Source organism: Colletotrichum gloeosporioides, assembly GCF_011800055.1.
Source record: "Colletotrichum gloeosporioides strain Lc1 chromosome Unknown consensus_30, whole genome shotgun sequence".
NCBI classification, from domain to species: Eukaryota; Fungi; Ascomycota; class Sordariomycetes; order Glomerellales; family Glomerellaceae; genus Colletotrichum; species Colletotrichum gloeosporioides.
Genome location: NW_025544675.1, coordinates 100,280 through 126,363, shown reverse-complemented (window position 1 = coordinate 126,363; position 26,084 = coordinate 100,280). Strand labels below are relative to the sequence as shown.

At 50.1% G+C, this 26,084-nt stretch overlaps 7 protein-coding genes across 7 annotated transcripts; 3 read left to right on the top strand and 4 right to left on the bottom strand.

Annotated features, from left to right (window-relative positions):
- Nucleotides 1–443: 443 nt before the first annotated feature.
- Nucleotides 444–12,877, top strand: GCG54_00008685 (Polyketide synthase-nonribosomal peptide synthetase; the record flags this gene model as incomplete). Its single annotated transcript, XM_045408646.1, has 4 exons — nt 444–1,463; nt 1,522–7,136; nt 7,213–7,946; nt 7,998–12,877. 4 exons carry the CDS (start codon nt 444–446, stop codon nt 12,875–12,877), a joined length of 12,249 nt encoding a protein of 4,082 aa, XP_045266389.1.
- A 439-nt stretch (nt 12,878–13,316) lies between these two features.
- GCG54_00008684 (uncharacterized protein) lies at nt 13,317–14,480 on the bottom strand (the record flags this gene model as incomplete). The annotated part of the gene is made up of 4 exons (XM_045408645.1): nt 13,317–13,721; nt 13,784–13,976; nt 14,035–14,286; nt 14,341–14,480. The coding sequence occupies 4 exons, from the start codon at nt 14,478–14,480 to the stop codon at nt 13,317–13,319; spliced, it is 990 nt and encodes a 329-aa protein (XP_045266388.1).
- Nucleotides 14,481–15,404: 924 nt separating this feature from the next.
- GCG54_00008683 (putative alpha-ketoglutarate-dependent sulfonate dioxygenase) lies at nt 15,405–16,684 on the top strand (the record flags this gene model as incomplete). The annotated part of the gene is made up of 4 exons (XM_045408644.1): nt 15,405–15,621; nt 15,686–16,079; nt 16,134–16,465; nt 16,524–16,684. The coding sequence occupies 4 exons, from the start codon at nt 15,405–15,407 to the stop codon at nt 16,682–16,684; spliced, it is 1,104 nt and encodes a 367-aa protein (XP_045266387.1).
- A 465-nt stretch (nt 16,685–17,149) lies between these two features.
- Nucleotides 17,150–19,051, top strand: GCG54_00008682 (Eukaryotic translation initiation factor 2D; the record flags this gene model as incomplete). The annotated part of the gene is made up of 1 exon (XM_045408643.1): nt 17,150–19,051. The coding sequence occupies one exon, from the start codon at nt 17,150–17,152 to the stop codon at nt 19,049–19,051; it is 1,902 nt and encodes a 633-aa protein (XP_045266386.1).
- A 655-nt stretch (nt 19,052–19,706) lies between these two features.
- On the bottom strand, nt 19,707–21,097 carry GCG54_00008681 (uncharacterized protein; the record flags this gene model as incomplete). Its single annotated transcript, XM_045408642.1, has 2 exons — nt 19,707–20,402; nt 20,480–21,097. Coding segments are annotated over 2 exons (1,314 nt in total), but the record flags the coding sequence as incomplete, so codon positions are not given.
- Nucleotides 21,098–21,100: 3 nt separating this feature from the next.
- On the bottom strand, nt 21,101–21,652 carry GCG54_00008680 (uncharacterized protein; the record flags this gene model as incomplete). Its single annotated transcript, XM_045408641.1, has 2 exons — nt 21,101–21,505; nt 21,569–21,652. 2 exons carry the CDS (start codon nt 21,650–21,652, stop codon nt 21,101–21,103), a joined length of 489 nt encoding a protein of 162 aa, XP_045266384.1.
- An 868-nt stretch (nt 21,653–22,520) lies between these two features.
- On the bottom strand, nt 22,521–24,794 carry GCG54_00008679 (uncharacterized protein; the record flags this gene model as incomplete). The annotated part of the gene is made up of 5 exons (XM_045408640.1): nt 22,521–22,538; nt 22,640–23,500; nt 23,554–24,324; nt 24,416–24,649; nt 24,711–24,794. 5 exons carry the CDS (start codon nt 24,792–24,794, stop codon nt 22,521–22,523), a joined length of 1,968 nt encoding a protein of 655 aa, XP_045266383.1.
- Between the last annotated feature and the right edge of the window lie 1,290 nt (nt 24,795–26,084).

The window sequence follows — 26,084 nt, the reverse complement described above, 5'->3', positions numbered from 1 at the left end:
TACTTGCCATGCGCACACCCAAAAGTCGGGACGAACCATTCCACCAATTCTCGCGATAACAAGTCGGAAATTTTGGCTAGGCGAGCTATCGCTATCGGTTAGTTCGGAGGTTTGGGTGACGGGGACCATACGCCGAGTCGGGTGAATCACGAGGAAGCGGGCCCAGGGTATTCTTCCAGTAAACACGACCGGAGCCGGAGGGAGCCGGAGGGACAATTGACTTCGATCCAAAGTGACGACCCCGAATCAGTGACAGATTAGAGTTAGACTATCTAGATAGCCTACCGTATAGCTTCAACTAACACATCATTGAAGTCTTTCGTCATTGGCAACAGCATTGCTTTGACTTGCCTGCTGCATCATCTGGTTTCCATTCAGCCTTCGTAGCAACATCAACCATCACCTAGTTTGAAGTATCAACTTCACCAATCAGACGAACAGCCATGAGGCAAGTTATTGAGCCTTCTGCCTCTAAGGCTAAGACCAAATTGCAAGAGCCCATCGCAATCGTAGGCTCTGCTTGCCGCTTTCCCGGCGGTGCAAGCAATCCCTCTAAGCTATGGGACCTATTGCGACAACCGCGAGACGTCCTTCGCAAGATACCCGAAGATCGCTTTAGCCCTGAAGCCTTTTACCACCCCGACGGTGCCCATCATGGAACCAGCAACGTTACCGAGTCTTATCTTCTCGAAGAAGATCCCCGTGTCTTTGACGCGGGCTTCTTCAGTATCAAACCAGTCGAAGCACATGCGACCGACCCTCAACACCGCATCCTGCTAGAAACCGTCTATGAGGCCCTTGAGTCGGCCGGACTTCCGATGGAGGGAGTAGCTGGGTCTCAGACTGCGGTTTACGTTGGTCAAATGTGGTGCGACTACAACGATCATCTTCAACGGGACATGGACAGTCTGCCAACATATGCGGGTGTTGGAACTGCTCGAAGTATTTTGTCAAACCGCATATCACATTTCTTTGACTGGCATGGTCCTTCGGCAACGATTGACACAGCTTGTTCGTCCAGTTTAGTCGCCGTCTATAACGCGGTGATGACACTTCGAAACGGAGATTCTCCGATGGCAGTTGTCGCTGGTGCTAACATTATTTTGACTCCCGAGCCATACATCGGCGAAAGCAAGCTGAAAATGCTTTCCTCCGACAGTCGATCTCGCATGTGGGACGAAGACGCTAAGGGATACGCCCGTGGTGACGGCGTTGCGGCGCTCATTCTGAAGCCCCTGTCTGCCGCCCTTGCTGATGGCGACCATATCGAGAGCGTCATCAGGGAATGTCTAGTCAATCAAGACGGAAGGACCGCTGAAGGCATTACCGTTCCAAGCTCGGAAGCACAGGCCGAGTTGATTCAGCAAACCTACTCGAAAGCAGGCCTGGATGCTCTTAACCCTAATGATCGCTGCCAATACTTTGAGGCACATGGTACAGGCACCGGTGCTGGAGACCCTAGAGTAAGTCAGTCATATCAGAATTGAGCAAGTGTAAATCGCTAACTCAGTCGATCGATAGGAAGCCAGAGCTATTGCCACTGCCTTCTTCGGTAAGAGTCACCGCAGCGACAACACCGCAGACAAGTTGTACGTCGGCTCCATCAAGACTGTTATCGGGCACACCGAAGGCACAGCAGGCATAGCTGGCATCATGAAAGCTTCGCTTGCTGTGCAACACGGCGAAATTCCGCCAAATCTTCTGTTCAACAAACTCAGCCCCGCAGTCGCTCCGTTCTACAATAATCTCGAGATCCCGGTCACGCCTCAGAGATGGCCCTCTCTTCCGCCGGGAGTGCCTCGTCGAGCAAGTATCAACAGCTTCGGCTTTGGAGGTACCAACGCTCATGTTATCCTGGAGAGTTTCGATCAGAGCCTGCAACATCCATTTGAGATGAACGAGGACGGAAACGCTCGCCATTGCTTACTTTCGCCTTTCGTATTTTCAGCCTCGTCGGAGAAGTCATTGAAGAACCTGATTCAGCATTACGTCTCATATCTCGAGGAGAATCGGAGGACAAGCCTCTCGGACGTATCGTATACCCTGTCCCGTCGATCTGCTTTGTCTTGCAGAATTTCATTTTCTGCACAGTCAGTCGACGAGTTGCTGGATAGATTGAACGAGTGGCTGAATAAGACGAGGACGAGTCCTGATGTTTCGCATAGTACTCGCTTCTCAGCCAGCTCAGGCCAAGCCCGTGTATTGGGAGTTTTCACAGGCCAAGGCGCGCAATGGGCTACCATGGGAAAACAGTTGATCACCAAATTCCCGCAAGTTCGGTCTATGATCACTGATATGGACCGTTCTTTGAGAGCCTTACCGCATGACCATCGCCCGCAGTGGTCGATTGTGGACGAGCTTCTGGCTGATACCAAGAGCTCTAGAGTTCATCTGGCCGCCTTCTCTCAACCCCTGTGCACTGCTGTGCAAGTTGTCTTGGTCGACCTCTTACGAGCTTTGGGCGTCAATTTTAGCGGCGTTGTTGGTCATTCCTCTGGAGAGATAGCAGCGGCTTATGCTGCCGGTTTCATCAGCGCCAGCAGTGCCATCAGAATCGCCTATTACCGCGGAAGGGCTACTTCACTCGCCGGCCAGAATAAGTCTCAAAAGGGTGCGATGATGGCCATTGGCACATCTATAGAAGACGCAGAAGAGCTATGCGTCGTTGATACCCTAGAGGGACGCATTTCGATTGCAGCAGTCAACTCTCCTTCGAGCATCACGCTCTCCGGAGATGCCGATGCAATCGAGGAGGCCCGTCTCATCCTTGAAGACGAGGGCAAATTTGCAAGAATTCTCAAGGTCGATCAGGCGTATCACTCAGAGCACATGCTTCCTTGCGTGGAATCATACCTTCGCGCCATGATGGAATGTGATGTGAGCCCTGAGCGGACCTTGGATAAGACTTGCGCTTGGTACTCCAGTGTTCATGCTGGTACACCAATGGAACCATCAGATCCGGACTTGACGGGGAAATACTGGTGCGACAATATGGCTAGGCCGGTTCTGTTTTCGAACGCTGTAACGAGTGCGTGGGAGCAACACGGCCCCTTCGACGCAGTTGTCGAAGTCGGTGCTCACCCGGCCCTCAAGGGCCCCTTCTTGCAAACCCTTCAAGAGCTGAACCCGAAGGCATCCAGCCTGCCCTATACAGGCCTGCTGTCAAGGAACCAAGATGATGTTTCATCATTTACCCAAGGCATCGGGGCCCTATGGCAAAACCTCGGCCACGGATCTCTGGACTTTGCTGCTCTTGATCGACGGATTGCGCCGAACAAAGCGTCCCCTCGACTTTTGAAAACCCTTCCTTCCTATACTTGGGATCACGACCGCGTCTACTGGCATGAGTCTCGACTGAGCAAAGCGTATCGGACGCGAAAGTCTCGTCCTCATGCCCTACTTGGCACGCTTACATCTGATGGATTGGAGACGGAGATGCGATGGCGCAATCTTTTGAGAGTCTCCGAGCTACCGTGGGTTAAAGACCACACTCTTCAGGGCCAAGTCGTGTTCCCAGCTGCTGGTTACATTGTCACCGCCATGGAGGCTGTGATGGCGGCAGGAGGCGATCGCAGCCCTCGTCTTGTTGCCGTCAACAATGTCGTTATCAGCAGAGCCCTGACTCTTGAGGACGACGTCGACGTTGAGACTTTGGTGTCGCTTTCGAAAATTCGCAGTGAGACTCCTGATGTCATGAGCGCCGAGTTTCAGTATCACGCATTGCTTCGCCGAGACGCTCCCAATCTGACATTGCTTGCGACAGCTTCAGTCGAGCTAACGCTGGAACCTGCTCAGGACTCTGACCCAGGTCCCATGGAGCGTCTTCCCTTGCGATCTGGTGGAGATCAACCAAACCTACTCGAAGTCGTTACTGATGACTTTTATGACTTCCTGGAGGAAGTTGGTTATGGCTATACTGGTCCGTTCCGCGCTCTCAAGTCGATGCAGCGCAGGCTTGATTACGGAACAGGAAGACTCCAAATTCCAAATGAGGACTGGAACGGATCGCCAGTACTGATACATCCCGCCTTCCTTGATGCATCATTCCAGGCGATCTTCCTCGCCATGGGTTGGCCTCGAGATGCCGGGCTTGTTGAGGTCTTCGTTCCGACTGAGTTCCAGAGCATCAAAGTGGATGTGGCCAACTGGAAGGCCTTGATGTCTCGACCAGATTTAGGAGACGAGATGGTCTTTGATTCAAGGTTGCGACAACTGCCAGAGTCAATCACAGGAGACGTGGAGGTCTTCTCGCCCCCGCGCAATCCCGATAGCGTTGATGATGTCGCCACGTTGATTCAAGTGGAAAACATCAAAGTCGTTCCATTTTCTCCCGACAGCGCCGCGTCCAACCGACAACTTTACTCCAAGACCGTCTACTACCCGATTACGGTTGACGGCATTGAGGCATCTGGAGGTCGGCTCCCCACTGATCAAGAGCTCAACATGGGGTGGGATCTTGAGCGCGTCGGCATCTACTTTCTGCGTGCCATCGAGGGAGAGTTTTCAGATCCCGAGTCAAGGAGCAACATCGCCGTACATCACAAATACTTTTTCGATTTTAGCCATGACATTCTTTCCCGCGTTTCCCAGGGTAGCATGCCATACGCCAAAAAGGACTGGCTGAATGATACCTGGAGCGACGTTTCTCCCATCTTTCACAGATATCCAGACAGCTTGGACCTCCAACTAATGCAAAAGGTCGGAACCAACATGGCGGCGGCAATTCGAGGCGAAGCAAACATGGTGGAGATTCTTTTCAAGGACGACTTCATGGACAGATTCTATGCTGGAGCACTGGGTCTCGATCTTACAATGGACTGGCTTGGGCGCATCGCCCTGCAACTCTCCCGAAGATATCCACACATGAAGATGCTTGAGCTCGGCGCTGGTACTGGTGGCGCTACCAAGAGCATCTTCAAACACATTGGCAGTCAGTTCTCTTCATACACCTTCACCGATATCTCGGCTGGTTTCTTCTCAACAGCCATGAATGTCTTCAAGTCTCCCAAGATGATCTTCAAGATCCTCGATGCTGAACGGAATGTTGTTGAACAAGGGTTCCAGGAGGGCTCCTACGATCTCGTCATTGCTTCCAACGTCTTGCATGCCACTGCTAAGCTCGACGACACGCTTCGGAATGCGAGACGACTTCTAAAGCCAGGAGGCTATCTCCTGATTGCCGAAGTGACTTGCTCTGATGTGGTCCGAGTACGATTCCCATTTTCGGCCCTTCCAGGCTGGTTCAGGGGACATGACGATGGTCGACCGCTGACTGCGACAATTGACACAACGGAGTGGCATCAACGACTGTCTCGCACTGGGTTCTCGGGCGTCGACGCAGTTACACCAGAGTTCGAACCACTGGCCTGGCCCTCACTCATCATTCTGTCTCAGGCTGTGGATGACAGGATCAATCTTCTTCGAGAGCCTCTGTACCACCAGCCATTGGACGTGGTTGCCTCAGATGCAAGCAGTATTGAACAGTCCCCAAAGCTTGTTCTTGTTGGAGGCCAGTCAATGCAGTCTTGTAGCCTGATAGGACAACTGAGCCGCATCCTGGCTCCGTGGTTTGCCAGCACCAGTATCCTTCGTGTCCGCTCACTCCGTGACCTCAGCAAACTCGAGTCTTTCGGACCAAATTGTTCTGTCATTAATCTGGCCGACCTAGACACTCCCGTCATGAGTGATCTCTCGGATTCGTCCTTCGCAGGCCTCAAAAAGCTCGTGGAGCGACCCCAATGTCTTCTGTGGATCACAAGTGGGTGCCGAGAACAGTCACCTGAGATGAATATGAGTATCGGCCTAGGTCGTGTTCTTATCCATGAGATGCCTGGTCTTCGGCTCCAATTTCTGGATTTGGATTCTCCCTACTCATCTCAAGCACCTAGAGTTATCGCGGAAACTTTCTTGCGCTGGAAGACTCTTGCAGAGATCGAGCAAGATGACAGTTCAGCCCAAGCGCTATTGTGGGCTCGAGAGCACGAACTTGTTTTGGAGAACGACATGCTCAAGGTGCCTCGTATCGCCTACGACGCCGTTATGAATCTGAGATACACTGCTTCCCGAAAATTGGTCACGGAGCCTACGAAGTTCCAAATTACTCCGGTACATCTACGCTGTTCCGGCACGTCCTGGAAGTTCCACAAGCTTGCCACGGTTGGCCCCTCGGTTGAAGCTGGCGACTGGCTGAGAGTGACTGCATCATCAGCAACACCGTCCTATGGTGGGCTCTACGCTGTCCTCGGTAGTCCTACCGGTGGCAACACTCCGCATGTGGCATTATCAAACGTGAATGGCTCTGTGCTTTCGCCTCAAGACATCACAGTTGATCTTTCTATTGACGTGGATGTTGAGAACCCGAACGAGTTTCTCTCATCACTCGTTTGCGAACTTCAAGCAGCCAGCATCTTGGATGCTGTTCCCCACAAGTCCACAGTCATGCTTTATGAGGCGGATGAGGCGCTTGCTGCTTCCGTTCTCGCGAAGGCTTCAGGGAAGGAACTAACGTTTATTTTTGCCTCAACCTCCGCCATTCCAGGCAAAAAGACAGGAGACACCTCATGGGTCAAGATCGAGCCAAATTCTTCTCTCCGAATGATTCGCTCTCAACTGCCGCCAGCGGTGGAGATTATCGTGAACTGCGTTGAAGCTCGCAACACTACGCTGCCTGCAACCCTTCTAAGCGCTCTTCCCCAGCGATGCTCGAAGCTGGCCCTACTCGATCTTGTTCATCAGAGACCTACGCACAACTTCAAACCCCTCGACATCCTGACGATTGCCCTCAATGGCATGTCTAGCAGTGTCACGAGGAGAGCTTCTACAAAAGCAAAATCTCTACAGAACCTTGGCCTTTCCGAAGATCTGGATATCGGGCTCTCTGTTGTCATTGACTGGAGCTCTGACAGCGGTTCAGTTGTACCAGCGGTCGTACCGCCTGTGAGCAACTACCTCTCTTTCAAGCCCGACCGCACTTATGTGCTCTTTGGACTGACAAGCGATCTCGGCCAATCACTCTGCGATTGGATGATTACTCATGGGGCACGCCATCTTGTGATGACCAGCCGTAGCCCCAATGTTGGCTCGAACTGGTTACGTGCTAAAGAGCAGGCCGGAGTCAAGATTAGAATCTTTGCCAAGTAAGTCATCACGTCTGCCTTCAAACCGATGCACCCGACTCAATCATGCGAGCCTTTCGCTAACCTAGTCTTATAGTGATATCACCGATGAGGCCGCGCTGCGTGGCGTTGTTGAAGACATCCGGACTAGTATGCCCCCAATTGCTGGCATCGCCAACGGAGCTATGGTACTTCGCGACAAGCTGTTCATGGACATGCCTCTCGATATGATGACGCAGACCCTACACACCAAGGTCAAAGGTAGCATCTATCTGGACTCGATCTTCGGCGAAAATTCCGAGTTCACCCTAGACTTTTTTGTCTTCTTTTCCTCAATCGCTGCTGTTACTGGAAATCGAGCGCAGTCCAACTACAGTGCCGCCAACATGTTCATGACCGCCTTGGCCAACAACAGGCGGGTACGGGGTCTCCCAGCGTCTGTCATGCACATCGGCGCGATCATGGGCGTAGGATACATGGCTCGCAACCTCACACGCGCTATCCTCGACAATCTCTGGAGCGCCGGTGCCACTTGGATCTCAGAGAAGGACTTCCACAACTGTTTCGCCGAGGCTGTGCTTGCAAGCAAACCAGACAATGGTGTGAACAGCGACTCTGAGTTCATCGTTGGCTTGCGCCAGCTCGTTCACGGCAAGGACAGTCCGGATAAGGTCCTAGTGATGGAAGATCCTCGTTTCAGTCACCTGGTCACCAAGGAGATCTCTTCAGAAGACGACTCATCCCAGGATGCGGGGGCGAGGAAGTCTACCTCAGTGAAACACCTGCTGAAGAGCGCCAAGACACCTAAGTCTGTTGAAAGAATCGTCCGTGGTAAGTCAACATAATTCTTTCATGACGAACTGTGCTGACGGACTTTTGAAGAGGGGTTTGTCTCAAAGCTGGTCGCCACTCTTCAGTTGGACAACCAAATTCCAGAGGCCGAGATTCTCGGCTCGAGAGCCGATGAGCTTGGTGTTGACTCTCTAGTCTCGGTCGACTTCCGCACCTGGTTCTCTAGCGAGATGTCAGTGGAGATGCCCGTTCTCAAGCTTTTGGGCGGCTCTACGGTTCAAGAGTTGATTGCATTTTCGCTGGAGAAGCTTCCTGCTGCCCTGACACCAAGTCTTGGCGATGGCAATGGAGATGAGCCGGAGGAAGAGGAAACGACCCAGTCGACAGGCGATATTTCTGGCCCCTCCAAGCCTATGCAGCCCATGGAGACTCACGGCACTGCGGGGCAACCCACCAAGCAGAAAGCTGCGCCCGTCCCACTCCTCGAGATGCCCAAGGTCCCAGACGACATTGAGACAAGCAAACCATTCATGCCAACTGGTAGCTCCTCAAGATCTTCGCCGTCGTTATTAGACGACGCGTTCAGTGATAGTGAAGAAGACGGCGTAATATCTCTCTCAAGCTCTGCAGGGTCAACTTCTCCTGAGCTTATCACCCCCAGCAAATCGCAATTCAGTCAGGTGGATCGTGAGATTCCCATGTCCGCCGGGCAATCTCGTTTCTGGTTCCTGAAACATTTCGTAACGGATAAGTCAGCTTTCAACATCACTTTCTGGGCTCAACTGAAAGGAAACCTCCGAGTCGAAGCACTTTCCAAGGCTGTCGACACGGTCGCCCAAGCGCACGAGGCTCTCCGCACCTCGTTCACCACCGGTCGAGACGGGACACCCACTCAGCGCATCAAGTCAAAGGCGCTCTTGAAGCTTGAGCACCGCCTTGTTCGTGATGAGGGCGAAGCAAGACTCTTGTTCGATGAGCTAAAGTCCCATGAGTACGATATCGAGGCAGGAGATTTGATGCGTTTCCATCTCCTGACCCTTTCGGAACAAGCTCACTTCCTCGTTATCGGGTATCATCATATCAATATGGACGGCATCAGTCTTGAGGTCATGCTTGGCGACATTGAAAAGGTTTACTTCGGTCATCCGCTATCGCCGCCAGTTCAGTACTCCGAGTACTGCTGTAAGCAAAGCCAAGACCTTCAGTCGAACGCCTTTGCCAACGAGAAGAGATTCTGGGCGAAAGAGCTGACCAACCCTGCGCCAACTGTTCTTCCCCTGCTCCCATTCGCCAAGGCGACACAGCGGAAGCCGCTTGACAAGTACTCCCACAGTCAAGCCCAAGGTCAGGTCGACATTGCTGTGACTAGGGCGATCAAGGCCGCTTGCCGTCGTACCAAGACTAGCATCTTCCATTTCCTACTAGCCACCTATGCTGTTCTGCTGCATCGTTTCCTGGAGGTTCAAGACTTCTGCATCGGCATGGCTGACGCCGGTCGGGAGATGGGCACATTCGCTCAGAGCATCGGCATGTATCTTAACCTGCTCCCATTGCGATTTGCCATAAGCAGTGGTCAGCGATTCCAGGAGGTGTTGGAGACCTCCAGGCGCAAGGCGCAAGCAGCAGTTGCACACGGACGCCTACCTTTTGACATGATTCTTCAAGAAGCAGGCGTCGAGCGCTCTGATACATACAACCCATTGTTCCAAGCCTTCCTCAATTACCGACCCGGTGTTAGTCAAAATCGCACCTTCTGCGGATGTCGAGGTCAAGGTGAGGACTGGGTCAGTGGGACGACATCCTACGACATCATGCTGGACGTCATTGAGAATCCAGACAGCGCTACACTGCTTCGGCTCGACGTCCAAGGGTCACTTTACACTAAGGAAGATGCCCAAACGTTGATGGACACGTTTGTGACCCTCCTGGAAAGCTTTGCCAACAACACGGATGTTCTTATCGACAAGCCATCATTGTTCAACCAAGAGGAGGCTCAGAGGGCACTAGTACTTGGAAGAGGCTCTGAGCATATTTCTGTGTGGCCAGAGACAGTCCTCCATCGCATCGACAGGATTGCAAGTCAACAGCCCAATTCGCTCGCAATCACTAACGGTTTCGCGTCGTCACTCACGTATTGTGGACTGAAGAGACGCGTGCAGGCCATCGCCCAAACTATTCTTCAGAGCGCCGGAGGACAACGCAGCGGGCTCATTGGCGTATTCTGCGAACCTTCCGTTGATACTGTCTGCGCACTCCTCGGTGCCATGTGGGCCGGCTTCGCATATGTTCCACTGGACCCGACATTGCCTCCCGAACGCCTTGCTGTTTTGATAAAAACCTCTCAGCCACTTCTCATCCTGACTCATGCTAAGACCATTGATCGTCTTACAGATTTGGGACCGACAGCTGAATACATCCCTCACATCGACGTCTCTCATCAGCAACCAGCCAGCTTGATATCCGTGCCCATCTCTGCCAAGCCTCAAGAACCCATGGCGGTGCATTTCACAAGTGGGACCACGGGCACTCCTAAGGGCGTAGTACTTTGTCACGGTACAGTCGTCAATGTGGTCGAGGCATGCGCCGACATCTATCGAACCGCGTCCAATGTGGTTCTCCAACAAACAGCGCTCAACTTCGATATGGCTCTCTGGCAGATCCTGGTTACCCTCTGCTCAGGCGGCAAGCTTGTCATTGTCCCGCAAGAGAAGAGACTCGACATGACGGCGATAGCTCGCCTCATTCGCCAGGAGGAAGTCACTCTCACTATTGCCACGCCATCTGAATACTCCGCTTGGCTCATGTATGGATCCGAGGATCTTCAGCATAATAGGCATTGGCAGATTGCCGTCATTGGCGGGGAGCAATATTCACCCTCGGTGGACAGCGGATTGAGAAACCTGCAACTTCCTCGCTTGCGGTTGATGAACTTCTACGGGCCTTCGGAAGTCAGTTTTGTCTCCCACTATGTGGAGGTCTTCCCGGGGATGGCTTCCACCGACGAACCAGTACCGGTTGGCTTCCCCCTCCACAACTATGCCGCATACATCCTGGATGCCGCACGACGCCCTGTGGCTCCTGGCATGACTGGAGAAGTCTACATCGCCGGTGCCGGTGTTTGCAAGGGTTATCTAGACAATACGACCTTGACTGAGCAGAAGTTTGTTGACGATCCTTTTGTTCGTTCCAATCTCGCAGAGTCTCAGGGGTGGACCCGCATGTACAAGACTGGCGACAAGGGGAAGATCAATCAGGATGGCACGCTTTCCATCTTGGGGCGCATCGAAGGCGACGCACAACTCAAAATCAGAGGCGTCCGAATGGAACTCGAAGAAATTGAGAGAGCCATTTTGAACAATTCCGATGGCCTGCTCGACCAAGTTGTCGTCTCTCCGCGAGGAGAGGGCGAGAGCAGATACCTCGTGGCTCATGCATTGTTGAGCGCCCGAGGACGTCACAACACCAACATCGATGAGCACCTGAGGGACATCTTGCAAAACATCACGAACCTCCCCAGAGTCATGCGACCAGCCACAATCGTCCCTGTGACTAACTTGCCACTGACGATTCACCGCAAAGTGGATCGAAGAGCTGTGGCAAGCTTGCCTGTGAACACGCCGCAGGTTCGACAGGCTTCCCCCGTCAGCCAGCACGAAAGACCCCTCACCATTGAGCAGCATGAGATGTTGCGCCTTTGGAGCCGAGTTCTAGGGCGCTGCCCGGTCGAGCTTTCCGGTCCTGCATCTGCCATTGATTTCTTCAATCTCGGCGGTACCTCTCTTCAGCTCGTTGGCGTGCAAGCCGCCATTCAGGCCCAGTTCGATGTCTCTGTTCCGGTGGTCGAACTATTCAAGAAGAGCAGCCTGGAGGCGATGACAGCTCTTGTCGCCACTGAGATCGAATCAGTCAGTGATGACGAGAGTGACGTTGATTGGGAATCCGAGACGGCCCTACCCGACCTTATGCCGGTCTCCGAGGATCTACTCTCGCAACATCCGACGGCACCTGTTCGTCAGCCACCTCGCGTGATCGCTCTCACTGGCGCAACAGGCTTCGTCGGGCAAGCTATTTTGCGTTCTCTCTTGGCCACACCTTCCATTGACAAGATACACTGCCTCGCCGTGAGAGACTCAACCCGCCTTGGCGAGATTTGCAGCGATCGCAAGGTAGTTGTCCACCAGGGCGACCTTCGAGACGCGTCTCTTTCTCTCGATGAGAGCACGAGAAAAAGTTTGGCGCGGACCGTCGATCTCATCATCCACAACGGCGCTGATGTGTCCTTCTTGAAACCTTACGCAGCTCTTCGGGCACCTAACGTTTCCAGCACTAAGTTCCTCGCTACAGAGATAGCGGCGCCTCGACGGATTCCGATCACATACATCTCCTCGGCTGTGGTGGGCCGTCTCGCACCAGAGTTGGACGCCTTCGCGCCAGTACCGATGTCCCACCGCCCCCCTCCACCGGGATACCGTGACGCCTACGGAGCTTCAAAGTGGGCAAGTGAAGCCGTTCTCGAGAACGCGAACCGTGATCTCGGTATCCCTGTGACGATCCGCCGTCTGTCCAGTGTGACCGGCGCCGGCATCCCGGATTCGGACATCATGGGCAACCTAGTTGAGTACTCTGAGAAGCTGGCGGCTGTACCTGTGACCCAGAAGTGGAAGGGTGTCCTGGACTTCGTGTCAGTCGACCGCGTTGCTCAAGCTGTTGTTGCGGATGCTATGCACCGAAGTCGTGCGGACGAGGTTCGATATCGCCACGATTGCTCTGATGAGGTAGTGTCGCTGGATGCAGATAGTATCAGCGGTTTCATCAGTCAGAGGCTTCACGGCAAACCTGTCAAGGTTCTGCCAATGACGGAATGGATTGGCAAAGCCAAGAACGTTGGAATGAGTGATTTAGTGTGCACATTTTTGGAGCAAGCTGAAAAAGAGTCAGCTGTTACCACATTTCAAAGTTTGCTGAAGTAGAGATCGAGAACTTTGCTGTTTTGGAGTTCCGACATTTTCTGTTGGACGGCGTTAGGGTGTTAAAGTGCATCATTGTAGAATTTAGACGTAATTAGTCGAATTGGTCTTTCTTCGTCGGATTATAAAGATTTTACCCAGCGCTCGTTTCTTGTGACGTGATGGTCAATCTTGTGGACATTTCTATCTTCAATTTTCCTTGGGACATTACTGGGATACCAGCTTCACCATTTGTGCCAATTTGGCGAGAGAATGGTAATTGCGATGAGGACAGCCTGATCATGCAAGAGTCGGCAGACGAGCTTGTTTCATTTCTAATTTAATTGAAAATTCGTATTAGAATCGAATCAATCATGTCTCAAATTTGTTTGCTGCGCTATGGAGATGCTCGAAGCCTGGCCTACTTTCGAAATTTCGACGCCTGTTCGGGAGCGAACGACCCTCAGAACTTTTCTTCCTGGTCATGACCCGAATCTGCTCCAGCCTCCTCCTCATAGTCATCATGGTCATAAAACACCATGGCCCTAATCTCAATGCTAACCCTAGGGTCTAGCTTTGCTTCATCCAATCGCGGATCTTTGAATGCTGCATGAGGGCAACGCCTCACAACCCCCGGTCGCTTGGTTGTGTCGGCCTGGATGAAAAGCACGACGTCATCTGTTTGCTGATTGTCTTTGAAATACCAACGGTGAGGCTTCTCGGGGTCTGATGCTGGGCACACTTCCAACAATTCAGAAGTCCTGTTAGGATAGATGAATGGGACCTTGATGTAGTCCTTGTCCGGGATGGTGGTGGCATCTGACACAGCGAATGGGTCCCGAGTGATGGGCTTGCAAGGGCGCCACATCTGTCCTCAAATCAGTTAGCCCTCTGATATATAAGATGCTCCGTATGAAAAGGGTCACAAACGTTGATGATTTGAAACCGGGGTTTGGCCAGGAGTTCAGGTGCATCATGGCCCAGCCACCGAACCGCAAGTGGTTCGGCAGCAGATGCAGACTGATCAACGTGAACGTTGTAGATAGGACCCAGGGTTCCTTTCTGTCCCACTTGAGATACTCGGTTGGTGTGCATCAGGACTCGAATGAGTGAAGGTTTTGGTCTTCATTTTGTCAGCTATGCCGATTCACCCTTCACCACTTGAATATTAGGCGTCTCACAGGTCTTCTTGTTGAGACAGAACTTCCTCCAAAAACTCATGCATCTCATCGTAATGCGCCTTGGTCGTCTCATCAAGCGGTTCCAAGGCCCCATCTCGGTTCTTCAACTCTGGTAGAACAGCCTCGAAACGGGTCTTATGCTTCACGTATTGAAAGCCATGTTTCATGAGCTTGAACTTATCCTCGATACCTGTGACGTCGGTGACTACCACAGGTGAGTCTACCTTTGGCGCGAACTTGGGAGGCTCGGGGCTGATTCATCAGGTTAGATGTTGACGATGTATTTGCCATGTAGAGCGCACGTACCCCCCAATGATTGTTGGTTCTAGAGGTATGCTGGGATCACCTCCATAATATTTCATAGTAGTATGAATTTGCTTGGCCTCTCGCTCCGCTTGCGGCGTCGAGTAGGTCGGTTCTTTGGTGTCTGCATGATTGGCAACCATTGTGACGTGGGCTCGAACTGAATTGAGCGACAGTACTGGTAAAGTCTTGGATGAGCACCTTAGAGCACGCCTGATTTTGTCGCGATGTTGCGCATTGACCTGGTTGGCAGTGTTCTACGTGTATCAGCAAATGCTTCAACTTGTCGTCGGAGTTCAGTTTGCTTCAATTCAACTGCATAGTGCTACGAATCGCTACTTCGGTGGTCTTGGACGGCAGCCCACACAGGCCGACGAAGTTGAATCATATGATCGTCCAATTTGTGCGAACTAATAGACACTGCCAACTAAGCTGCAGGCGATACGGAACTTTTACGGACTTCTTGGGTTTATTTGGTAAGGGCCGTCACTATGCCAAGTCGCATGGATTGTCATCTTCGGTCCGTTGTAATAAGGACCTTTTCGCACTACCTCAAATTTGCGGATGGTTTCTCGGGACTTTTGTGCATTCGGAAGTTACCGGCAACAAAGTTTGATAGAGAATTGGAAATTTGAGGAAGATTTTAAGTGACTTCGGACAGACTCAGTCTCTGTGTTCATAACCTCCGAAGACGTCGGTATTGGCTCCCCGACAGGTCAGGTTGGCATTCGGCCGAGTCAATACGGAGACTTTGATGTCTGCATTATCGGACATTGTCCTTTTGTCCATTAGCCGACTTCTGATTTGGTCACTCTTATGGTTATCGCCAATGGTACCGCTTGGGTTTGCAATTCGATTCGGTTTCGGGGGCACGGGTCTCCCAAAAATCAGTGTCAACCATTATCAGTGCAAGCAACTACCGATGTATTGAAAGACTAGTAAAGCTCTCAGCACACACATATAAAGTATTGTGAAACTACGAGACCTCAAACAGTAGCAGACTGCAACCAGCGCATAGCGTGAGGAGTAGGCATCGACATCCAAAACCATCTAGTTAGCACTTCACAATGGCACCCGCTAGTATCGAAGTGGACATCCCTGTCAATGTCTCAGCAACCAAGGCAGCCTTTTCAACAAAGCCACTCAAGCAGTCCGGAGCTCTAGATGCCTTCGAGTCTTTTGATCCGACTCCTATTACCGGTCGCGAGTTTCCCACTGCCAACATCGTGGACTGGCTCAAGGCCCCGAATTCAGATGAGCTAATCCGTGATCTCGCCATCACTGGTAAGTGATCACTTAGCCCCACCATCTAGTTCTTTCGCTGTACTGATGCTGATATGGCGAACAGTTTCTCAACGTGGTGTTGTGTTCTTCCGCAAACAGGACGATCTTACCCCTGAGCTCCAAAAAGAGCTTCTCACCCGACTTGGAGAGCTGACTTGCCGTCCTGCGGAGTCTGGGCTTCATATTCACCCGGTGTTCAACGCCGAAAGAGACGACCAGGGAGATGATCATGTCGTCAGCTATATCCACCAAAAGCAGACGAAACCTTCATTCGTGAGGAATAAGGATCTGGCACCTGATGCACTCTGCCCTAAAAAGCAGAACACTTCGGAATGGCATAGCGATTGCTGTTTCGAGCCAGTACCGGCTGACTACTCGTGCTTACGTCTCACTACGATGCCTGCTACTGGCGGTGATACTCTATGGGCCAATGGGTATGAATTATACGACAAGATCAGGTAGGCAGCAATGTCCTCAGTCACCAGACTCTTCCGCATGTTAACGTGTTGCAGCGAGCCTTACCAAAAGTTCCTGGAAACCCTTACCTGCACATTTGAACCGCCTGGTCTGAAGCAAATGTGTGATGCTATGGGAATCAAGCTTTATGCTAAAGAGCGCGGCAACCCCGAAAATGTCGGGGATGTAATTAAAGCTGTACACCCTGTTGTGAGGACTAACCCCGTGACGGGATGGAAGAGCGTGTTCGCTATCGGCGGCATGGTCAAACACATTAACGGTGTGACGGCAGAGGAGAGTAAGATGCTCATCGATTGGTTCCATGAGTTGGTCTACAAGAACCATACCATGCAAGTGCGGTTCAAGTGGAAGGATTCGAACGACTTTGGTAAGCATTTTCTGCTCAAGAAACCTATGAGAAGGATGATGCTAATTTATTGTGAAAGCCATCTGGGATAATCGCAGTTTCTACCATTCAGCCACTTATGACTTCTGGGAAATGGGTGATCGGCATGGATGTAGAGGATCTGGAGTTGGCGAGAAGCCGTACCTTGACCCTAAGAGCAAGTCGAGAAGAGAGGATCTTGCAGACCTAGGTGGCTACTAGACTACAGCGCATATTGTTTTCTGATACAAAAGTAATAGTCATTGGAAGAAAGCTGAGTTTCAGAATTTGGGAGTTCCTAATTATCATTTGCTCTTAGTGATTTCGTGATCTGATCCTTGGCTACTCTGCTCAATTATTGCGAAAACGGTCAAATTTCTTGCCAAGCTCTTCATCAGCAACACCCCAGGCCTGCGAATTCATCTGAGACAGATTTTCAATAATATTTTACGAGATCCAAACTAGTAAGGAATTTTATCAGATACTGCTCTGTGTATTTTATCAATAATTTTGCCCTAGAAAACAAAGACCGCGAAATTATTACGCAATGACCATCTCACTGGAGCGTTTGGCGGATGACGTCAGCCGCTGAGGTCCCTTTGAGACGCTGTATTTGAGTGGACTCCTTCACCACTTCCCGATCACTCACCCAACAATCTGCCAGCCGCAACCCGCGATCTTGCGAAAATGTTCAAAAAGAAGCCTACGGTGAAGTCGCTCTCACCCCTACGGTCCTCCGACCGTAGGAAGCTCGCAGATCAGGTCATCAAGGACTACGGTCTCGACTCCAAGCTCGTGGCAACCACGGATGAGCAAACACCAGAGCAAAAGGCTGAAGCGCTTGCCGTGCAGACCAATCTCCGAAAATCTCTGTTCCCCGACAATCTCCAGTCCGCCCGCTTCACCACCACATACGGCCCCGATCTGAAGCCGACCTCCGGCACCTACTACGTCGGCAGTCATGATGGCGAGGAGCCCCGCGTTCTATGGTTCCAGATGGAAGACGTCGTCTACCCCACGGTGTACACCCTCTGGGCGAATTCCGATATCGTCCCGCTTCTCCACACCCCGGGCATTGTCGTGAAAAAGCTTCAGGGGGGCGCCGATCTGATGACTCCCGGCTTGTTCGGCGGGCCGCCGTTTCCCGAGAAGGCGAAGAAGGGTGCCGTCGTCGCCATCGCAAGCTTGGAGAACCCGTCGGTGCCTGTTGCGGTTGGAGCGTGTGAGATCAACGTCAGCGCGCTGCAGAACGTGCGGGGTGCGAAGGGCCATGCTGTCAAGAATTTGCACTGGGCCGGCGACGAGATGTGGGGGTTCAGCACCGACAACAAGCCAGGCAGGAAGGCTCCGGAAGAGATTGCGGGATGGTTGAAGGTCCTGGAGGCGCGTGGACTAGTTGAGAGCTTGAGCGGGCTGTCCCTGGATGACCCGGATGAGGATGGAGGGGTTTCTCTTGAAGGCGACGCCACCGCCGAAGACGCCGGCCCAGCAGCACCCGAAGACGATATCCCCGACTTCACACAGCCCGAGATCGATGAGGCGTTCCGCAAGTCATTCCTTTTCGGCATCCACCAACACAAGTCTTCAAACTCGCCGCCCAACTACGGCCTCGTTTTCCCACTATCCCAGTCTTATGTCATGTCGACCCTCATTCAGCCCTTTTTGCCCGCGCACACACCACAGCAGGCACAGCAACTGCAAATCAAGAAGACATCGTGGAAGAACATCAAGAAATTCATCAAGAGCCTCGACAAAGAGGGGCTTCTGAAGAGCAAAGAGAAAGGCCAGGAGACGGTTGTTACGGAAGTCAAGTTCGAGAACCCCGCGATTGTTGATTTCAAACCATATCGCCTACCCAAGAAGGAGACGGCTGGCGGCACATCACTTGGTCGGGGCGAGACTGCCACGAGCAAGGTCGATGTTGGCGACGACGCGGTGGGACAGAAGCTGAAGATTGTCTCCTACTTCAAGCCCACATCCAAACTCCAACCCATCTTCGACTCGGCCTCAAAGTCGCTGTTCACTCAATCAGAAGTGCGCGATGCCGTGACTACCTACATCGAAGGAGAGAACTTGGTGTCTGAGACGAACAAGCGCATCGTCAAGCTCAACCCGATACTTGCCAATGGCGTCTTCACTGGCTCTGGAGCCGCTGACAAGGACGCACTCGCCAAGGGCACTGTGGCCCGAGATGCTCTCATTGACAGGGTCTTAAGCGGCATGTCCACATCATACGCCATCGTCCGAAACGGAACAGACCCCAGCAGCGTCAAGGCCAGAAGCGGGTCGCCGCCAAAGATCCACATCACCCTCGAGACAAGGAGCGGAAACAAGACTGTCACTAAAGTGTCCGGGCTGGAACCATACCACATCAGCCCGAAGCCGCTGGCTGACGAGTTGAGAAAGGTCTGCGCTGGGTCTACGAGTGTTGAGCCGCTGGCTGGTGCGGCGAAGAAGACTGAGGCACAGGTCATGGAGATCATGGTACAGGGTCCGCAACAGGCTGCGGTGGTCAAGGCGCTGGAGAAGAGGGGTGTTGAGAAGAAGTGGATGGACCTTGTGGATAAGACTAAGGGCAAGAAGCGGTAGAGCCTGGATAATGCATCAAACTGCCAAAGAATGACATGTCGCCGTACAAAATGTCGACAAGAAAAGCGATGAGAAGTTTAGTCCATAAGATGGTTATGCTACATTGGAACGTATGCCGAATGCAGTGATGGTTAAAATATCAGTGTAGGGTAGAATTAACAGATGCATTAGCACTGTTAGGGCCAGCGAGTCAAGATTATGGCCTCTTGCCCACATGACGTCGAAATGTCACCATTCAATTCACTGACGTATACTCATTCATGACTGCACGAAGATGCCGGGTTTCAAGACAGTTTCATCCTGTATTAAAAATCCAAAGTCGGAGCGTCCTTGGGCACCACAAATCACCGATATGTTTTGCTAAAACATTAGACCATTTTCAATTGTACCAGGTGTAAATTCCTTCTAAAGCATTAATCACGCCGTGACACGCTCTTTTGATGGTTCCAAGTCTTCTAGCAACTTGAGGGGCAACGAACAAAAGCACCCCCAAACAAGCAAATCTCTCAAGTTGCTTGGCTATGTCGTAGCCAACGCCTTCGAACAATGGAAACGGTAGAATAGCAATCAGCAGGAGAAACCAGACTGTCATGGGGAGCCCAAAGATTTGCTTTCGAAATGGGTGTTCTTCGTGAGAAATTAGATCGAAAAGCACCGCGAATAGACAGTTGAAGGGTTGAAGCAGGATTATGTTTGTAGAGTACGATAGCGTAATAACGAGCGCGTTGTTTACTCTATTTACACCGTCTCCACTCATTTCGAGAAGAACCATGATCGTTACCGGAATCACCTGGAGACAGGCTAGAGCGGTGACCTGTTCCATCCATTGGTCCTGTCTGTAGTACGACCGTAGCTGGTTGTCGATGTCGTCCGCAGCAACTTGGGGCAAGGTCCAGTCTGTACGTCGTGCTGACCTCAAGAGCCTGGACAAAGGCTGCAACGCATTATTCAGTGCTTGTGTTGACGATGTGGTTGGGTTCTCTTGTGTAGGTTCTGCTGAGGTCGTTACGCCTTCAGAAGACGTCATTTCTGTGTTGGGAGAAAACGTCGATGGTGCAGAAATGGGTCTTATTCTATCAGGCCCTGTGGGTTCGATTTGGGCCTGGCGTTGTGGTGTTCCAGAAGTCTCCAAATGCGATCCGACGACAGTCGAGATATTCAAGCCCGGATTTCCGGTTACCACAGGTCTACTGACTATGATTGGTAGTACCGTTGCCATTATGGGTCCAATGAGCAAGAACACAGGCAGTATTTGCCCGAATTCCCACGAATTCTCATCCACTTCGACGGAGAGTCGCACGCCAATGATGCGCAGAGTGCCCCAAACCGTAGAAACAAACAGCCAGTAAACCTGACAGAGACATAATTCGTTAGTTCTACAATCATGTTAAACCTTGGAAGATCCGTATCGCATAAACAGATACTTACATCTGAGAGCTCGGAGGATACGAGATCAGCATAGAGTCTTGCCGTCAAGTTCAGCGCTACTCGGAGAAATAAGATGGAAGTCCAAAGTCGGGCTCTCCACCCTGTACGGGGCTTCTGTAACAAAGACAAAATGGCGCTTGTGTCAAATTTGTTAGCCCTTGACCTAACATTCCTTCTGATGGTGATCGACCATTGTTGAATAATCTTAGCCATCCGTGTGAAGAATGTGAATACGGTCAAAACGATTGACGTTACTGCGGACTGAAGCGCCTCGGTTGAACTCAAAAAGGCCTCACCGTCGTCGCTAGCTGCCACACATTCTGCAACCTCATCATCTTCGCGGTACTTTTCGCATGTTCTCCATTGAATGGTTTTCAATGCCACTGATGGATGAAAGAAGCAACGCGCGTTGGTGCTAGGTAAGCCTGGGTAACTGTCGTCATACATCCAGTTCATCCATAGTGTGGGCCCAATCGCCACCAGAAGCAACATCCATAAGATGAGCATGAGTCCTAATCGCCATCTCCGTTCATTTTGGTGCTGGTGGAGGTATCCTCGCAAAAGAGTAAGACACGCTATGTGTGTCAAGTTCGAAAACCAAGCAAGGTAAACAACCATGTGTCAGTGGTAAGCAGATATAGCGTCGAGTCCAAGATTGATGTATCCGCTAAAAAGAATACCCAAGCCTGTGAGGAGTTGCACATCGCATAAACTCAAGGCAGACTGCAGATTGCATGAGCCAAGCAAGAACGATCGATAGAGCGCCCTGGTACTCACCTTTCTCAGTGCGTCCTCCCATCTTGCCGGGCTTTGTAACGTGGGGCGTTGGCGTAACCATTGGAACAACTTCATTCCAATGACATGCTCATCAACCATATTTGCCTTCTGCTGGCTTCTGTCACCTGAGACAGGTGCGATGTCGTCATTGTTCGGGAAAGGATTCGCATTGGGATCGAACGCAATAACGTAGCGTACGAACGCGAGGAATAACACGAACCATGCGGTGCAGATGAATCCAATCAAGACCTTGAATGTTAAACTAAATATATGACCACAGGAAGTGGAATGCCGGTCTGGTGGTAAACTTACCCCGATACCCCCCACGTCGGGGTTCGGTTCCAGCTCCTCTGGCTTTGTGTAGCAGAGCCTTTCTAGGTTCTCTAGGTACCCCATCTCATCGGGTGAGTATTTCTGAATACTGTTGACAGATAATACGATAGATCGCCAAGATAGGATATCTCTGGTTGGATAAGAATTAAAAAAAGACGATGGTACTTGGTAGGATACGTGACAGGAACATAATTTTGACGCGGCGGGAGGGTATCATGTATTCTACAGACCTTCGGGTATTGAGCAGGCTGGTCTGGAAGATGATCCTTGATACTTAAAAGCCTGCTGACCATTTCTTGGCTGCAGCTGGAGGTGGCGTGGCATCAATCAGAGCTGAGGAAATCATGCATGATTACTCCAGGCCATCACAGCGGCTGCTGAAACATGCAGCCAGTGAGAACCAGTAGCCACTATCTATCGACGCCCATTGTGATGCCATCAAATGCATTGCATAAAGTCCTCATGCGTGCGAGGCTATATCTATGCACGAGCTTGTATGAGCTTAGGCTGCGGTGAGACCTCATACTCAGACATCCCGTGAGGCAACACAATCGCAGCCTTGTATGCTCTTTCCTCAACTGAGAAATACACATCCTATTCCAATTGATTTGCATCGGTACTGGAAAGGAAGCGTGCGGAGCTGAGCTTCTACAGGCAACATGGTGGAAGTACTAATTGAAATCTGCGTATGGAAATTAAAGCGGTGGAAATGTCCTGGGCATCAACCCACACTCGATGGGACATAGTTCACCCCAAGTTTGTCGACATCGACAAATTGGTTTATGCATCTTTCATTTCACGAGGCCCATCCACGGGCTAGGCAAGTTGTGTAAGATATCGGACTCCTCATATTTGCTCTTAGTATCACATGTGGTTTGTTGCTAGGCATGAAGAAGGTATCAAATTTCTGCAACTATCGGAGATGAAGCTGCTACGTAGCGGCGTCATACTGGCTGCAGGAAAAGAATTCTACCTCCAAATTAGCAGTATCATTGATATTATAAGCATGCCAAAAAGCCAGAACGCCACATCAAACGGCATTGAAAATACCGTGACGGATACGACATCTATCCCGAATAGAGCCCAGAGATATATGGGCACTCTCAAAACCTCCCGCTTGATCCCACGCCCTTTTCTCAGTGCGAAGCCCAGAAATATTGCACAAAGGCAGTTTAATGGCTGAATAATGACGACGTTGGCCAAGAAGAGTAGGATATTTTCTGAATCCAGATCGGGATCGGCCGCAAAGATTCCGATGATGCCTATCTTCACGCCATGAAACGCCAGAAAGAAGGCGACAGTGACGGGAATTACCTGGGCGCATGCTAGCACGATAACCTGTTCCATGCACTTCGACTCGGTGTAGTATTCCCTGAGGAGGCTTCTCAGGTTCTTAGCATCGATCGTTACTGTTTCTAATGAACAGTGAGCGACAAGTAAATCTCGCATCTGTGTGTTGATGTCTGCTGTGCTCATGTGCCGTGCGGATAGAAGTCCACTTGACTGGATTTCGCCAAAGTCTGTTGGTTCCACGCGTATCCGGGACACCTGATTGAGAGGTTGAATATTGCGTTTCGAGCGCCTGTTATCAGGATCTGAGACCTCGCTCATAGTCGGTCCTGTATCGTGTAGGCCAGCACTGGTGGTCTCTGATAGATCCGCTGTTAATCGTCTTTCAACCTGATTTTGACTCTCCTCTGAGATATCTTCCACAGATACCGTGCTTCGTTCTTCAGTTGTCTTCTTCATTGCCCCTAAGAATGGCACGGCGAAAGCAACGACAGGCCCGATTAGGAGAAACACGGGAAGAATTTGACCAAAACCCCACTTGTTCTCGTCGATATCGACAGAAGCGCGAACTCGAAGCAGGCGCACTGTACCCCAAATAGCCAACGTAAACAGCCAATATGTCTAAGAGAGTTGATTAGCATTAGCAAGATTTCTATCATTCTGGTGGTCCTTACATCGACGAGTTCCGAGGAAAGGATGTCGAGATACGTATACAGCATCAATCCCCATGAGATTCGAAGAAGAATACCGATGTTCCTCATCCTCGTGATGATGCTTCTTGCTGGCCTTTTGCTCTTGGCACTCATCTGTTTAGCCGTTCGCACTAAGTACCAGTTGATAGGTTTGTCCAGAATCGACATCCGAGTCCGGAAGGACCAAGACCTGTTCATCTTCACCAACCGGGTAAGAAAAGTAAAGATTGCCAGAATGACAGAGAGCATGGTTGTCTGGAACGAGAGATGGGATTCCATAGGAATGTCCGTAGGTCCCCAGGTGTCGGAAGCCACGCATTCGTCTACAGTGTAGGTGATATTGCCTTTCTCTTTGTGGAGTTCGACTGATGCCTGACACGCTCTCCATTCCATGGTGTTCAGCGCTATGGATGGATAGTAAAAGCACCGCGCGTTCGTTGTCGACACATCCCACGCAAGATGTTCTTCGGTTCCCATCCAGTCAAACCAGAAGGTTGGGCCGATCGCTACCAGCAGGCCCACCCATAAGATGAACATTAGGCTTAGGCGCCACCTGCGCTGGGTTGGGTGTCGATGTAGATGTCCACGGAGGACTGTCATACAAGCGACGTGGGTGAGGTTTGAGAACCAGACGAGATAGACGATGATATACCAGTGGTATGCCGAGATGGTATCGATAAACAAGTTGATGTAGCCGCTGAGCAGGATACCGAATCCTGTCAGCAGCTGAATATCGCACATCTCGAGCACGGCCTGTGATAGGTTAGACTATTGCGAGCTTTTATCAACAATCTACAAGGTGCCTGGGAAAGGGGGCCCCATGTAGTCTCGAAGGACTTCCCACCTTCTCTAATATCCCCTCCCACAATTGTGGATTGCGAAACCATCGTCGCCGCCGCAGCCATTGACATCCCTTGGCGGCCACCACGTCCACATGATTAGGCTTCCGTGTATGATCATCAAGTTCGTTTGCTGACCGACGTTCGAAAGGGTTCTTGTACGGATCGAAAGCAAATAAGAACCGGATGATCACCAGCAGCACCACAAAATAAGCTGTTCCCACGAAGCCTACCAAGACCTTGGTTGGTCACATCCCTGCATCAGTTGTGGTATCTCAGCTCTGTTCGCTAGTGACTCACCCCTATCCCGCCGATTTCCGGGTTGGCTTCAAGTTCAGCTGGTTTCTTGTAGCAGTCCTCGGCTGGGTTAAGTACTGACGGCATTGTTCTCTGCGCTACAAAGGTTGTCAAGAAGCCCTGCCAGAGCGACCGAACCTCAGAAACTGGGACAATGAAGATGCATATATGCTTTACATTCTATGGCGTTATACCATAAACGACTGAGACAATCTTGCGCCATGGCCGATTCCGACAGTCTAGGTGCTGGCGTGACCAGCCCCGCGTGTGGTGGGCTTTGAGCCGATTAGCGGCTAAACTCTTAGTGGACATCAGTGGACATCCGGCAAGACATGCCGCACGACAATTTTTCATCGGCAGTTTGCACTGTCTGAAAACACTAAATGGGTTTTGTGGCTAGCTGTAATACCACTACAGTCCGTTGCGTTGACAGCGTCCGCCCCCCCTTTTTTTCCCTGCTTATGTAAAAATATAAAAAAAAGCTAATTTTATACTATAATATATATTTTACTATATTATATATAAAATGCGTTAAACCTATTACTAGTACCTTAATTATTATTAATTATTATAGTTATAGTAGTATTTAAATATATAACTATATAATAGAGATATAAGATATATATCTAATACCTCTATAGTAGTTAATTTACTTATAGAGGTATTATTAACTTAGTTAATTACTCTATCCTTATACTAATTAACTAGTAAATTTTATAAGAAATTAAGATAATATTACTAAGGAATAGAAAAAGAGACCTATAATATAGCTTTATATATCTACTTAATATAGGTTTTATATAACTTTAAGTAATATAAAAGTATATTAGGGGGCTTAATATAGGTTCTTTAGAATAAATAGCTTTAGTAGTTAACTAGAGTAATAAATCCTCTAATAATTTAGTTTATTTATAATATTAAGTAAGAGTTTACTACTATATAGATAATACTTAGTTACTTATAATCTATTACTAATTAATATATATCTATAGTTTATTATATTAGATATATTAAGAAAGATGCTAAGTAATAATAATAATATAATAATACTTAGAATATTAAATCTATAGTTATTAGTAATTATAATAATACTACTATTTAAAGACTAAAAGACTTATAAGCTAATAAGTATTATTAGCTATACTAAATAAATAATTTAATAATATAGATTATAATATAATATTATTAGTGAGGTATAGAAATATAAGAGGTATTATTAAAGTTAATAAAAGATAGAAATATAGTATTATATAGAGCTTCTTAAATTACTATAATACTATAGTAACTTATTCCTTAAAGAGATATAAGATTTCCTATTTAAAGCTTTTAAGATTTAAATTAGTTATTCTATAATTAATTAATAGTTAAATATATCTA